At 37.3% G+C, this 16,482-nt stretch overlaps 1 protein-coding gene across 2 annotated transcripts in view; it reads right to left on the bottom strand.

Moving 5' to 3' along the window:
• The window catches only part of LOC121415882 (dual specificity mitogen-activated protein kinase kinase 1-like), a 37,365-nt gene extending 23,436 nt beyond the window's left edge, over nt 1–13,929 (bottom strand). The window contains exons 1-5 of one of the 2 annotated variants that reach the window (XM_041609259.1): nt 13,250–13,929; nt 10,144–10,378; nt 8,820–8,966; nt 2,260–2,343; nt 1,251–1,302 (exon numbers count right to left, since the gene is read on the bottom strand). In XM_041609259.1, coding sequence (XP_041465193.1) covers nt 1,251–1,302; nt 2,260–2,343; nt 8,820–8,966; nt 10,144–10,378; nt 13,250–13,383 — 652 coding nt within the window. In that variant the 5' untranslated portion in view covers nt 13,384–13,929. The remainder of the gene's footprint in view (nt 1–1,250; nt 1,303–2,259; nt 2,344–8,819; nt 8,967–10,143; nt 10,379–13,249) is intronic. The other variant, XM_041609258.1, reaches the window with a different exon arrangement.
• Between the last annotated feature and the right edge of the window lie 2,553 nt (nt 13,930–16,482).

Below are 16,482 nucleotides of genomic sequence, written 5' to 3'. Positions count from 1 at the left end.
ACACGTGGGACAGTGGTTTATTATTGCTTTGAATGTCGGCCCGACGCTTGACCCAAATCCCGTGCTTATTTGCTATTTTCCCAGCAATTACACAATTTCTTCTACATGTAGAATCCTTTGGCACATATTTTTTATTTATACAAACAGACACTTTGGTGGTCATTTCATTGGATTCTGTACTAACTCATTTTGAAATCGCTACCACAACTGGAATTTATCTTTAAATTATGAGAAAAAACTAAAACGTCTGGGCCAAATATTTGTGTACAGTCCCATACATAGTGTGTGCACTGTAAGTGACTCATGGCAACACAGAAATTCATTTCAAATCACTGGGGTAATTTATACAAATGTATCAGGCTTTGAGAAAGAATAGTGGGGAATTATTTATCCAAGGTTGGACTGGCAATTACTATCTTTTTCACCTTTCAATCATTGACACCTTGGCAAAGCAAATTTTCTTCATTAGTGTTTTGTTGTCATCATTCACATCGGAGCTAGAATCTGCTAGTAGTCACACGATGCGAGTTGAACCAATCATCATACAGGATATAAAGTACATGTAGTGTAATATGAACCACACACTCTCAAGTGTTGGTCATAAAGCTCACAAATATTGATCATATGATGAGAAGGATTCACACTTCAATTTATAGTGATATTGATCGATATCTTCCAACTTCCGGGGCTTTAAACATCTAGACTTAGCAATTGATCAAGAAAATGAAAATCCATTCCATACTTTATTTTTCAAAACGAAATGAGAAATACTCTGAATTCTCTTTGCCCAATTAATCGTTGGCCTGGCAGCCACTGTGTAGAGCCAGATCGACGTAGCAACTCCCATCTTTCAACGTCTTTTGGTCTGACGCAGCCGGGGTTTGAACTCCCAACCTCCAGATTGTGAGACGGACGCTCTACCAATTGAGCCAACACACCAGGCTGATATTCACAATTGATCAAACACAATAATCGATGCAATCAATCACAGAAACCAGCCCCACAATCAACTACTAAAGCTTTCATGGGGCCTGGGATGGCATTTTGGCAACTTTGATCATGAATTCAAATTTCAACCTCACAACAAATTCCCAAAACAGAGCTGCAAAGTTTATGGACCCCTTCAAAAAAATAACAGCATTTGCTGATAGGGTGTTCCATCCAAAAAGTGAAAAGTAAGGCTTTACTCTTTGCCACACCATGTCCAAATGAGGTTTTTTTTCACTTCTAAACAAATAAAAAAAACTTACCTCTGTGCATAATGTCGTGAACATCTCTTAAATAACTAAGCCCTTTTAACACCTGAAAAAACAAGCAAAAATTATTGTTATCATTTTAATTTCTTGAAACATATATTTTATTTCTTTCCTAAAACGAATGCAGCTGTTCAACAACACATACAAACTCACAGACATTAAAAAGTGTAATGTAGGCAATAGCAGTTTCACAGACAAGTGTTGGCAGCAGGCATTAAAAAGAAATGCCAGTACTTTCAGTAAACACTGATTACATGAGAAAGTCTGTAAAACCAGGCTTAATTGTCAGAATATCATCGAGGATCTAGATCTGGTACAGTTACATAAACTAATCTTTGTGAAATCTTGAAATCTACGCTAAAAAATGTTCAAATTGAAGATCATCAACACAGATAAGCGCACATGGGACAGTGTATTTTAATTGCTTTGAATGTCGGCCCGACGCTTGACCCGAATCCTGTGCTTATTTGCTAATTTCTCAGCAATTACACAATTTCTTCCAGAATCCTTTGGCACATATTTTTTTTATTTATACAAACAGACACTTTGGTGGTCATTTCATTGGATTCTGTACTAACTCATTTTGATATCGTTACCACAACTGGTATTTTACCTTTAACAGCAAATTGACTCCTTTTTATGTGTGACCAGAAATATTCAAGCCAGGGGTACTTTGTGCTTCAACATTATGAGGTGACAAAACCTCCAAATATAAATAGAGATGTTCCTACGAGGATATCAATCAAAATTTTGTATTTCTCAAGGCTACTTTGTAAACTTTTGGTTGCACATAGACTCAGATTCAAAGCTGGATTGCATAATTTCAATTTTGGAAAAAAAAATTCTTTTAAAAATGTTTAATACCGGTAGACGATGATTATTGCAAAGCAGTGCAAACCAAAGCTTTCTCTTTATAGATGAACCAAATTAAAAGGAAAAAAATACATATCATATCATATTAACAGAAATAAAGTTGAGTGGGGATATAGAATATAACACTTACTGCAACTGTGACCTTGCCAAGGATATTTTCTGGTATTCTCCCATGTGGTGCTGACTTCATAACTTGATCTAATGAGCCGCCATCCTGTAGAAGAAATAATAAAAAATAAAAACTACATGTCACTACGTGTACATTTGCAACATACAGTGATGTTTCAGGGCTAGAATTATACCCCTTTAATCTACATGTAGGGGGAGGCTGCAGCTATCTAGGCTTTCATAAAAACATATTGATATTGTATTAAACCAAGGCTCCACACTAACTTTTTTTCTTGGTGGCCCAAACAATCTACCAAAATCATCAATTTCATATTTTTGGTGGCCCTAAAACAATAGAAACATTACAATTTATCAAAACTTTGGTAGCCGAACCGGGCCACCAAGTGTTGGCTTTTACAAAATTTTGGTGGCCCGACTCTCATCTTTGGTTGCCCCGGCCACCGGGCCACTGCTAATGTCGAGCCCTGATTAAACTAAGGGTGTGTTTATGCTTCCGTTGCGAGGACAGAACCAGCGATTTCAAACGTCGATTCAAAACGCCGATCGTAAACGTGGTTATGGAAGTGATGTTTATGCTTCACTTTTCAGAGCAAATCATAATCTCCAGCTGGCTTCGCATCGTAAAGCGAGGTCAAATTGGGCGCGCCTTTTTTCGAAAGTCTTTTTTCCCGATTGTTGTTATTACGTAGAGATAACATGGAGCAATACGACTGTATTTGCCCGCGGATTTTCATCTCACCGGAAGCATGTACCAAATGACGTCATTTAAACACGTTTACGATCGTGGTTCTGTTTATGCTTCCCCAGAAAGCCTGATTCTGGTCAAACGACGTTTACAAACGCACCTTTTTGTGAGTTTACGATCGGCGTTTTGAAACAGCGTTTAAATGAAAGTAAGCATGGACGCAACCGTGTTTTGGACTAATCACGTTTGGAAACGCTGATTCTGGCCTGAAAAGTGGAAGCATAAACACGGCCTAAGTCCGATGCGGCAGGACTACAAATGTTACTTCAACTACCCACCATTAATACCTCTCATCTATCATTGTCTTCTTATCATCAACGAAAATCTGGCAACCGTTGTCAGTTTTTCAAACTAAAAATCAGTACTAAATGATATTCCGTAAAGTAAATGACTAAGGAAAGATGAGAGGGCATAGACCTGTGCAAAGCACCCATTGTTAGTAGTCTTGCCACATATGATATTTCTTACGCTATACTGTACCAGGTATCACTGCAGCCCCCTCATGAATAACTTCTCTAAAAGTTTCTATTGTGTGTGTTTTGGGGGATTTTTTTTTACCTCAGTACCCTTCTAAAAGTACAACCAAACATAGACCCAAAGGGAGATACTTTTCTCTACTACCTGTCACAATTTCTTTGAACAGGGGAAAGCTCTCCCGGAGTGAAGATGTTCATTTTTTTTTTTTTTTTGCTTGTCAGAAAGCTGTGGAAGGGGAAGTGCTCCTGTGACCTCGACTTCCCTCTATTAATTCACCTTGGAGGTTTGTTTTGCACTTTTAAAAATGAATGTAGCTGTGCACAGTAAATCAAGATTTCATGAAAAAGTCTGTACTCTCCGAGATCTATTTCTAGATCTAGTTACATACTGGTATTAAACAGAAATTTGGATCCAGGAATTTCCAAAAGGGGGGGGGGGCACATTTTCCCTGAGGAAAAATTTGACAAGCAAATGAATAGTTCATCACTTTCAAAAGGGGGACATGGGCCAGCTTTGCCCCCCCCCCCCTGATCCACCAATGGCACCAAGGATGGATGCATCATACATACATGTATACAATGTATTTTACTATTTACCCAAAAAATAAAGTCATACAATATGTAGGCCTGTAGACACACAAGAATGGTACAAAATTATAAAAACTAAACACAATTGGCAATACCAGCACCGAAAGTGAAAAGACTGAACAATATTAATTGAGCTCATGCATAACAGGCCCTACTGATTATTGTAAAAAAAAAATGATTGATGTGCATTTTGCTCATAAATGCACGTCCCTGGATCGAATGTTTTACATATCAAAACACACACTGTAGAACAATACCTGTAGGCCTAGGCTTCCATACAAGTAAACAGGGTACTGTATAATACACCTTTCACATATAGGCCCAATGCTGTCTCCAATATGATTTGCCTGTGTATACTACGAACCCAACTAAATGTACATGTACAATGTATATATCCTGACCTGGGGATTCAGCAGGGTAGCAATCCAGGGCATTTCACTGAATGACAGGGCAGTCAGAGTAGGAAGCAAGCCACTGCACTATATTTAGTGTAGTAAAATGTTTATGGGGGACCTCCATCAACATAATCCATTATAATCTGACGGCTCATTCCACTGATTCAAACAGTGGTTTATATCAGCTCACTTCAGATCAAATGCAAATTAGTAGGCATTGTACAGTATGTGGAGTACATGTACAAACACACAAAGTCATCTGAACTGCAAAACATGATGAAGCTTTATAAAGGGATGCTCCGGGCTGAAGATATTTATTGTCAAATAAATAGAGTAAAATTTACAGCTCCAGCAAATTTAGCAAAATGCTGAAAATTTCATTAAAATCGGAAAAACAATAAAGAAGTTATTGAATTTTAAGGATTTGCATTATTCTGGTGAAACAGTTCTACCCATGTCTTCGTGAATATTCATTAGGTGGGCTGATTGGCAAAATCAAGAATTCATGAAAGCTACAGGGTCATTGAAGAAGCCACAGAAATAATCATAAAACTTGTTTGCATGTAAAATTGCAATAAAACCCAAGGTACATGTACATGTACATGTCCTACATTCAAAAATCAATTTCTCAGTTACAATTTAAGTACAGGGTCAACTACATTTGTATAAATGCAAACATGCCTATTTGTATCATGAACTGGTTTACAGTGTACAGGCCAATGGAAAGACAGTTCAACACACACACACACACACACACACAAAGCATAATCCGCTATGCAAACTCTCAGTCATCACTGGAGTTTAAGTGGTCTAAATACACAGCCTACAATGACTTGTGTACTGAATGCCCTCTCGCTCAATTGAAACAACAAGTTTTACATGTGCTAGTCTTGTGTGAAGACTCACTTTCTTGTGTAAAGACTCACTTGTTGATAAGAGTTTCAATCAAGGTCTGTGCCTACAGACTACACACAGCCCTTCTTGTGAGTGACCTATATTTGAAAAATACCAGGCCATTGTATTTTTAAAGGGGAAGTTCACCCTGACAAAAAGTTTATTGTAAAAATAGCAGAAAAAAATAATAAAAAATATTGCTGAAGGTTTGAGAAAAATTCATCAAATAATTAAAAAGTTATTAGAATTTCAATTATTTGATTTGTGACATCATATGCGAGTAGCATACATACATAGCGAATGGTAAAAAATCAAAGAAATGTCATTTTCTCAGAAAATTGAAAATGGTTTTCACTGTACCTTTTGTACATGTATATCAATAGACAAATCATTTCACACCCGATCATGAATAGAAAACAAAATTAAGTCATCAGGAACCATACAAAATTTGAAATTCCTGCATTTTATATTACATAACACATGAAGCAGCTGCTCGTTCATGACCTCACAAATCCAAAAGGCAAAACTTTGAACTTTAATTCAGGGTGAACTTCCCCTTTAAGATCACCTAGAGTTGACCAATGGTCATCCTTGTCCTAAAAAAGCCAACAATGTGGTTAAACTATAGTATGCTTCACAGACCTGGACCTGTCCGGCAGCCAAAATATGTTATGTTTGATCGGTCTACGTGGGTCAAACAAAACTAAAGCATGCTTTATGCATGTTGCAATATGCATACAGATAATGAATGTTTCGACCTAACTTTGATGTGAACCTTATCATGTATGCATAATTGCATATTGTGTAGAATTTAGTTAAATAATTTATTGTTGTCCATATGCCGGACCTTTGCAAATGCAGTTAGTTCTTGAACTGTATGTTTCGAACGTGCTTCAGGGCTTTGTGTTCAAATTTCATGCGAAACATGCTTTCATCAAAATGGACCTTTTTTTAAAGCGATTTAAAAAGGGCGAGGAGGAAACAAATTGACGAGTCTCTTTATGTAACTGTAAGAAAATATGACCCTGAATCCATTGAATTTGGATTCATCATGACTGGCAGTGATGCAAAATCAAAAGCAATGTGTCAAATGTTGAAGGTATTCAGCATTCTTAAGTTATGTTGTCATGGTTGTATACGTTTGGAGGAGGGGCTCAAAGGCCGGGCTACCTAAAGTTATACACACTATTCACTAATATGCCCAGAGGAAGAAAAAAAAATGGGGGAAAAACTATAGTATGTTTCACAGACCTGGACCTGTCCGGCAGCCAAAATATGTTATGTTTGATTGGTCTACGTGGGTCAAACAAAGCTAAAGCATGCTTTATGCATGTTGCAATATGCATACAGATTATGATGGTTTCGATCTAACTTTGATGTGAACCTTTTTTTTATTATTATATTTACTTTGATGTGAACCTTATCATGTATGCATATTGTGTAGAATTTAGTTTAATAATTTATTGTCGTCCATTTACTGGACCTTTGCGAATGCAGTTAGTTCTTGAACTGTTTGTTTCGAACGTGCTTCAGGGCTTTGTGTTCAAATTTCATGCCAAACATACTTTCATCAAAATGGACCTTTTTTTAAAGCGATTTAAAAAGGGCGAGGAGGAAACAAATTGACGAGTCTCTTAATGTAACTGTAAGAAAATATGACCCTGAATCCATTAAATTTGGATTCATCATGACTGGCAGTGATGCAAAATCAAAAGCAATGTGTCAAATGTTGAAGGTATTCAGCATTCTTGTTATTAAGTTATGTTGTCATGGTTGTACGTTTGGAGGAGGGGCTCAAAGGCCGGGCTACCTAAAGTTATACACACTAATATGCCCATTATAATTATTGTCTATCTTTGAGTCGAGACAAGTAATCATATCGCTTTCTTCAAATTTTGGTAGGTGGGTCTCGAAAAAAAAATTGAGAAGCAAAGTGGTCCTCGTGTAAAAAAAGGTTGAGAAGCGCTGATGTAGATGATATCTGAATCTTATCTAACATTGAATCAACTGTAATATGGTTTCCATTGTATTTCTGATATCAGCACAATATGCAACCATCATATTTGGCGACTAAAAATGGAGTGTTAAGGAAATCACCCCCCCCCCCCCCCTTCTAATGTCCACAAGGAAGTGATCTCTCACTGATAATGCACATGAAATAAAAAAAGAATGCAATTTGAATCTTCCACAATCCCATCTGTGATGTCAGGGGTGGGATATGAACCTCACCATCTCATCCATGTGGTTGCTGCAGTGGGACATGAACCCACACCATCATATCCATGTGGTGGCAGCAGTGGGATATGAACCTCACCATCTCATCCATGTGGTGGCTGCAGTGGGACATGAACCCACACTAACACATGAGGTATTCAGCAGTATGATTTGAACCAACACCATCTAATCAATGTGGTGGCGGCAGCGGGACCTAACCCACACCATCATATCTACATGTATGTGGTGGCAGCAGTGGGATACATGTATGAACCAACACCATCTAATCAATGTGGTGGCAGCAGTTGGATATGAACCAACACCATCATATCCATGTGGTGACAGCAGTGGGATATAACCCCACTGTCTCATCCATGTTGTGGCAGCAGTGGGATATGAACCTACACCATCTCATCCATGTGGTGTCAGCGGTGGGGCACGAATCCACACCATCACATCCATAAAGTGGCAGCAGTGGGACAGGAATTCAAACCACCTCTGGTCCTCTGCCATGTGGTTGCAGCAGTAGGACTTGAACCGACATCATATCGTCCTTGTAGTAGCAATGACATGAATACACACCATCTCATTTATATGGTGGCAGCAGTGTGATACAAACCTATACCCTCTTATTTACATTTGCCAGAAGTGTGAGATGAACCAAAATCATCTCATTGGTGACAGCAGTGGGATGTGAACTCACACCGGCTCACATGCAAATTCTACACATCTGGGAAGTGGAATGGTGATTTTTATTTTTCAACCTATCACTTGAAGTATACAAATGAATTAAAATATAAATCTACAATTTATATTGGTAAGGTACTTTTACACTGAACCCCACTTGTAGAATATCAACATTTTCACTTTGAAGGTCATAAGAGAAATAAAGATTTTGGATAAAGTGGACCTTCCAACCTTTTGGAATGAGAAACTGTATTCAGTGACACCCATAACAGTATTTTTTTAAATCAAACATTGACCCCAGATGACCTTTCACCTTGATCTGGTTACCTGAAATTACATTCATCCAATTTCAATACCGATAATACTTGCATAAATTTAGGCAGAGATATGTTGAGATTTTTTTTTCAATCCAATGCAATTTGTTTATTATTTTTAATTTGTTCTTTTTAGATAATCCTAGAAAATGTAATATTTAAGGCAAGATCGTAATACTTGGCAGGTCTGAAGAAGACACCCTGATATTAATGAGGAATACTATACATGTAGATGAGCTTTTTCTTACCATGTTTTCCATACAGATACAGATCTCTCCATCACTGTAATATGCTCCGAAGAAACCCACAATGTATGGTGAATTGCACTCATGAAGCACTTTAAGTTCTCTGATGATCTGATTCCTAATTGCTGGTTTGATTTCAAGTTTAATGAGCTGTGAATCATAAAAAAATACAAATGAATTCTAGTATACAGTGAAAAGTACAATGTGTATGGAAAACAAGCTGGCTTGATTTCAAGTTTAGTGGGCTGTGTGGATTTTTCAAAACACAATGTTCACAATGATTTTAATGATGAACTGGTAAAAAAAGATTGGGTAGTGAGATTTCATTTTTTTAACAAGATAAAAGCCTTGCTCTTCAGTAAACCTGTTTTATTCAGCTTTAAGATACAACACAATATACCTACATGTACATCATGCAGTTCAGATCACTAACAAATTTATGTTCCATTTCTTCATTCTTCAAAATGAGCAGACAGTAATTAGAATAAATACTATACAATGGAATGGATAGACTTGGGATTGCTAGGAATAAATGAAGCTAATATTGTAGGGTTTAAAGCAGAGACGCAATATGTACATGTACATTGTCAAGTTATCTATTATGAATACTAAAATATATTGCCAATTACTGTGTCTGATCGAAGTGCAACTACTACTGAACTCTATCTACTATACTTCTACTACTACTACATATATCTCTTAAAGTACTACAACCACCACCATTACTACTACATGTACTACGACGACTACTACTACTACTATTACTACTACCGTACTACTTACTACTACCGGTACCACTATATCTACTACAACCACCACTACCACTACTACTACTACTGTTACTACTACTACTACTATTACTACATGTACAACTACTACTACTGGGAAATTCCATAAAATATATATACATGTACGTCTGACCCAATTTAGTGAGACCTTCATAAAATTTTGTGTTTCTGATTATTTGTTCTTTTGACAGTCTGTAATGCTCTCAAAAGATGACTTGGTCAGTTTATGAAGTGATGTAAAACTTGAGAAAATGGGGGTCTATAAAGGTTGATTATTTTACGGAATTGGCCTACTACTACTACTACTACATGTACTACTACTACTACTTCTACATACTACTACTGTGCTACTACTACTACTACTACTTCTACTACATCCTTTACTACTACTACTACTACTACTGTACTACTACTACTGTACTACCACCACCACCACTACTTCTACTACACGTACTACATGTAGTACTAAGTACTACTAACTACTACTTCAATACTTCTCACTTTTATTAAAAAGCAATAGACAGTAATTTTAGACTCACCTTTCTTGCCATAATCATGCTGCTAGCCTTATGTTTCACTTTCGTCACCACACCACCATTTCCTGCTCCGAGTTCCTTAAGCACATCAAATTGGTCATTGGTTAATTCTCCAATTTCCATAACCTTTTTTTTATTTGTGAGGAATTCCTCAAGACGTTTCCTTTGGGGTCCATTAAGATCAAGATTTTTCAGTTTCTTTGCCAGAGCATCAACTTTGATTCCTGAGGTGTTTCTCCTGTTCAACATGAAGTGGATGGTAGCAGGGGTGGTGAAGTGGGTAGGGAGGGGCAGGATCCAAAATGAAAAAAAAAATACATCATAAAAAATCTGTCAATGTCAAGTTATAAAGCATGGTGGTTGGTTGCATTATTTTGAGAAACCATTTTCAAAGAATACCTGCTTTCAAGGAGTTACTGTCACCACACTTTTGAAAAAGAAAGCCACTTTACATACCGTACATGTATATTATACAGCCATTCTTGCATTTTAAACACAACAATTTTCCATCATTATCAAATTTTGAAGATGTCTCCTTAAAAAATGAAACAAGATGGACTTTGTGAGGTAACTCTGCTAAAGTGAAAACCAACATTCCTGAAACTTGACTGAATGCAACAGAGACTTTCTAGTCATTATTTTGTTTAAATAATTACATGTACATGTATGTATAGTGGAAAGCTAATGGTTTCACATTGCATTATATGCAATTATTCCAAGTCAGCCTTTTCTTCCTTTGGTAAAACTGAAGTGAGAATGTTGAGAACTTGAGAAAAGTGTAAATGGTGGTGTGATCACTGATTTTTTTTTTTTTTAGTTAGAGATACATTGTACAAATCAGAAATCTTATTTTGATATCTGATTCATGCTTGATATTTGTCTAAACATCACTAAAACTTTCATTGATCATTTCCTGTGAGATAGTTGAGAAAAGTGTGCAAACTGCAATAATTAATTTGAATCATTGATTTCATGTTTTATACTACCCAACATTCTAGTTTCAATATGTGATTCATGTTTCCAAGTTTGTGTGAACACACCCCCTGGTCAGACATAACTATCACTGATCACTTCTTGTGAGAAAGTTGAGAGAGGTTTACAATTGTTCTCAGCTGATCTCAAGCTAAGGACCATGATTGCCAACAGAGCAAACAGCACCTGATCACAATCACATGAACAAGTTATTTCCTGATTAATCAATTACTCAATGTTCTGCCAGATGAGGCACAAATACTCATTTAATATTAAAAAAAGAAATGTTACAATTGATTCTTCTTAAAGTCAAATCTTGGCAGCTTTCAAGAAAGCATTTTAATTGTTAAAGGGTGAAATCCACTCTGATGAAAAATTTTGGTTATTTTTTTGTTTACAAGTTTAACAGATCTAAGCCAATTAACTTCCTCAAAATTGTTCCATTGGAGACCATCATCATCAATTCATAATCTTCATAATCATCATCATTGTCGCCATCATCACTATCATCACTACCATCATCACTAATGACTATCATCACATCACTATCATCATCACTATCGGGCACCATCATCACAATCATCATCACAATCATCACTACCATCATCACTGCACTATCATCATCACTAGGTGGTTTCAGACCGCCTCGAAGTTCGCCAGTTCCAGGTATTCTCTGATCGGGAAATTTACCCCGATCAGAAAATACCAGGTATTTTGGTAATGTGAAAGCAAACTACGCGTAATTTCCCCGAAAGAAAATACCCGCTAAATAGTAGGTACTTGGCGAAATTACGAGAACTTTCGTGGGGATTTTTCCAAGGTCGCAGGTATTTTGGCGATGTGAAAGCAAATTACGGGAACTTTTAGCCCAGCGTGTCGTTGGGCGCGGCGGCGTGGGTGGCTGCTGGGCTAGTGATTTTGAATCTCGCGCCTTTCCTGCTTATCAGACCATACTGCGCATGCTCGTATTTTCGGGAACTTATCCCGAAGGATGTGTTTCGGGGCGGTGTGAATGCAGGAATAATTAACGGGTATTTTGTAGCCTTAAAAAGTTCTCGTAATTTAACGGGGATTCTTGTGATCGAGGCGGTTTGAAACCACCTACCATCATCATCACCATCATCATCATCATCACTATCATGACTTGCCATCATCAGTATCGATCACTATTATATTTTTATCTTATCATCATCACTACAGAGTATCATAAAATCATTGAATTGACATAAATACTTTTAAAGTGATTATTAATATTATATCATTGTATCTACAGGGATAGGCATATTATTAGTATAATCACCATCATTTCATCACCATGGACCAATTTGATTTTTTAATAGAAGAGGATTTAAATAATGGCAAATGGCATGCAAATCACTGTCTAGGCCCTACAATTTCCACCCTGGCCCCCTTCCTGTCTGTCCCTTTTTATTAACTACGTTGTAAGTTCCCGGGGGGGGGGGCCACTTACATTGACGAGTGGATACCATGCGCGACCAAAAAACACGTAAAAAGGATGTCTTTTTCACGATGGGGCACATTACGTACGTAACGTGATATTAGGGTATCAAAAACACAAAAATAAGGAAAAAAGGGTATCTATTTCGCTAGGAAAATTACGTGTTTAGTGTTGAATTTCCAGGGATGATAAAACAAAATTAAAATGTTTTATAAAGGATGTCCTTTTTGCCCAAACACTTCGTGTTTAGAGTCCGATTTGCGCGAGGTGTAGAAGGTGGGGTCGTACTAAACCAAATAAGGTAAAGCCGACGACCGAAGGACCCGTAACAATAAAACATTCCTTTACTTGTTTAGGGGTTAATTTTCAGGGAACATTTGCCAAGAGTATTGTTTTGTTACCAATACTTGTTAAGGGTAGGGTTTCACTCGCCAATACTTGTTAAGGGGTCCATTTTCAGAATATGGAAATTACATGTTTAGCGTGCTTTTCGAGACCCCATGGTCGCGCATGGTTTCCACTCGTGAATGGAAGTGGCCCCCCCGGGGTAAGTTCTCATTATCAAAATTATACCTTCACAGCACAGCCCATTTATATGTTTCAATTTAAATCCATGTTGGCATGTAATAATGTATAGGCCCTAACGTTAGATTATACTGTGAAAAAACAAAATCTTACTCTGTTGTTGCAGCAGACGTTGCGGATTGTGACTGTGGTTTCTGGCCCGCACCGCCATTTGATTCAGCTGGTACTGGCATTATTGTCAAGTTCAATAAATTTTTGTTCTTCCCATGCATCTTATTCTTGGACATTTTGTCAGTTTGTTATTTGCCTTCAGGCTTCCACACTGGGGCACAAGATAGGACAGTCTATGGCTGTCGAAAGTGTCAATGCACCAATGGCAATAATGCAATGCAATGCACAGTGTCGTCTGAATAGTACTCGGCAGAATCGAATCCTCAGTCTCAGTTACTTCTTCCTTGTTACCTTGAGAAATTATCCAAACTCATCTGTGCATCAAGCTCTCTGTAACGTTAGGTGTTATTTTGCGAAACGAGGCCGAGGAAGAGTTCGTCTTGCGACCGCCACAAATATCCAATCTTAGTAAGATCGGCTGTGCTCTCAATGCAGAGATCGAGAATCAATCGACTCTACACACACAGCATACGCAGCACACGACGTACGTACGTACCCTCGATTCTAGCCCGTTCAGGACGGCAGGTTTCGATCGTGATCTCCGCTCCGATACAGGCTTGTCTAGGGACTCTCTCTGCACAACACAAACTTCAACGGGAAAATACCGATGAGCATCGGACGGAGTTATCCGCAGGAAGTTCCTGTCGAGTTTTCCCTATTCATCCCATAATGCTTCAGTGCATTCGAATGCGCATGCTCAGTTCAATTACGTGCTGTGCTAACTGTATACTTGTACAATCATGGACATTCGACATGGTACAATCAATCATTCTAGAGACAATAAAGGCAAACTAATGTCAGAATCATTTAAAATGAAAAATGTATTTATATATAACAAATTAATTGATTATTGGAATATGTTGCTTTTCTATTTCAAGGGGGGGGGGGGGGGTAACCGAACAAATACGAAACAAAATATCATTATGCAGTGTAGATCTATTTCTAGATGCGTTATTTCATTTTATCATACGTTTGTTTATAATTCTCTGTGCCCTTCTTGCAACTAAGACTACCCCCCCCCCCTTCCAAAATAAAAGGTTCTGTACTTAAGATCGGTTGAAAATAAGGGCTAAGTAAAAATTCAAGTGAAAGTCCGAATTTTTTAAGCTCGAAATTTCCAATTTACTCTCGACGTTTTTCTTTTTTGTGTGTGATTTTTTAATAAAGAATACATGCAGTTTATGTCTATATACTTATCTTCACTTTTTCACAGTTTTTTCGTTTGTAACATCATTTTTTCTCTCCTCCTCTTTCAACTAAAACTGTTTCCCACTCTTACTTGGCAGTCTATCAACATTAGTTACGATCTGCTTGCAGATTGATGTAACATTTCATATCTGTTACCTGTAGTTTTACTTTATTCAGTCGCGCAATATGGAGCCAATGGAGGGGGGAAATGACACCCGCGTCCTTTCCATTGCCATTCTTACGCCTGCCGATATACCGGTAGAGTTCTTCATATCATGCATCTCGATTAGATTTTGCTTCGACCTCAGTGTGCAGTCTCTGAAATTTGTTCCCATATCAATGGCAAGTTCCCCAATTTGAGCTATAATATGGCCCTCAAAATTTCCACCAATAATAGTGAGAAAAAAAGGGGGAATGAAAATTCCCCCTTTTTGAATAAAAATGGGAAGGGAAATTAAGAGTGAAATGATTGATTGATTGATTGATTGAATGATTGATTGATTGATTGATTGATTGGTGGATGGATGAATGTGTGTATTTGAGTTTTGTCAGACGTGTATCAATCAGATATGATTATTTACGTCTGGGACAGACCTTTAACGTCACCATCCGAAAGACGTGACCAGGGCTCGAACCTCTGCAACAATTTGTAACTTCCCCACATAGCTTGGATTACTAGCGCACGCCACAACGCCCAGATGGATGGAATGGATGGGTGGGTGGATGGGTGGGTGGATTGATTGATTGATTGATTGATGGATGGATGGATGGATGGGTGGGTGGGTTGGTGGATGGATGGATGGGTTGATTGATTGATTGCATGTATTCGTTTTCATTCCAAGATTCAACAAAAGGTACAATGTAAGGCAAACACTATAGTATGCAGAAATGAAAAAAAAAGGAAAAAGTGCTGGAAGCAAACTTGGTAAGGGTTCTCTGCAATATATCTTTCATCATAAAATTCAAATCGAAAATTAAAAAGGATTGTACAATGTAAAGAATTCTAATGGGGTAAAGTTTTTTAATAGGCCTATATCATTTTTATTATAAATTGTCAAAATCTATAAAAGGTTATTAGCTTTTCCAAAAAAAAGTAAACATTTTGCACGTTTGCTTCGGTCCCTTGCAACTTTTTCGAAAGGTTATCCTGGGGGGGGGGTATTACGCCATTGTCCAAAAAGATCCCAGTTTTCAAAATGCTGACTAGCGAGCCATCAACAACAGCTTAAAAAAGAGAGATGCGAGTTTATCTTTATCGAGATACACAGCTTCTTTTTTATTCAAAAAGTGGTTTTAAAAAGTATTTAAAAATTTGCACCACGATCGTGCTACGCGCTCTCAATATTTATTCAGGAAGATATGCCCATCCTTTTCAAGATGATAAGTGCATAGAATCCCCGTTTGTGCTTATTTACTGTCCATTTTTATTTTTCAGGGAGGAATGATAAAAAAAAATTATCAAGAGTTTCGCATCACTCATCCATAACAGAAGATGCTTAGAATGTCCATATTTTTTTTGGTGGGGGGGTCCAAATCTAAAAAAGTAAAAAATTCAAATCAGCTCAATTGTTCCATATGATGATTATCCTGATTATGATTATAAGAAATCAGAACTTTGCCCCCTTTCAGGTTGGAATATTAAGAAAATATATCAGTTCGCGCTTCACTCTCGCATCAGTTGTTAATTAAGGTTATGGTTTTTAAAAAAATAAGAAAGTTATGACATTTTAAAGTTTCGCTTATTTTTCACAAAACATTTACAACTACTCAGTGATGTGCAAATGAGAGAGTTGATGATGTCCCTCACTATTTCTTTTTTTTTTTAAATTGTTTGAACAATGAAATATTTAAATTTATACAGATTTGATAATAATGACCAACTTGACTGAACAAAAAAATGTTAAAACAATGGTAGTTCCACACATGTTCAGGGAGAAAAAAAATATATATTTCACATGACAATGAGAAAATAACGACACAAAAAATAAACAGTGAGTGATGTCATCAGTCCCCTCATATGCATACAA

This window comes from Lytechinus variegatus, chromosome 5, assembly GCF_018143015.1.
Source record: "Lytechinus variegatus isolate NC3 chromosome 5, Lvar_3.0, whole genome shotgun sequence".
Taxonomy (NCBI): domain Eukaryota; kingdom Metazoa; phylum Echinodermata; class Echinoidea; order Temnopleuroida; family Toxopneustidae; genus Lytechinus; species Lytechinus variegatus.
Note: the sequence above shows the minus strand (reverse complement) of the source record. Positions and strands in the feature narration are given on the sequence as shown.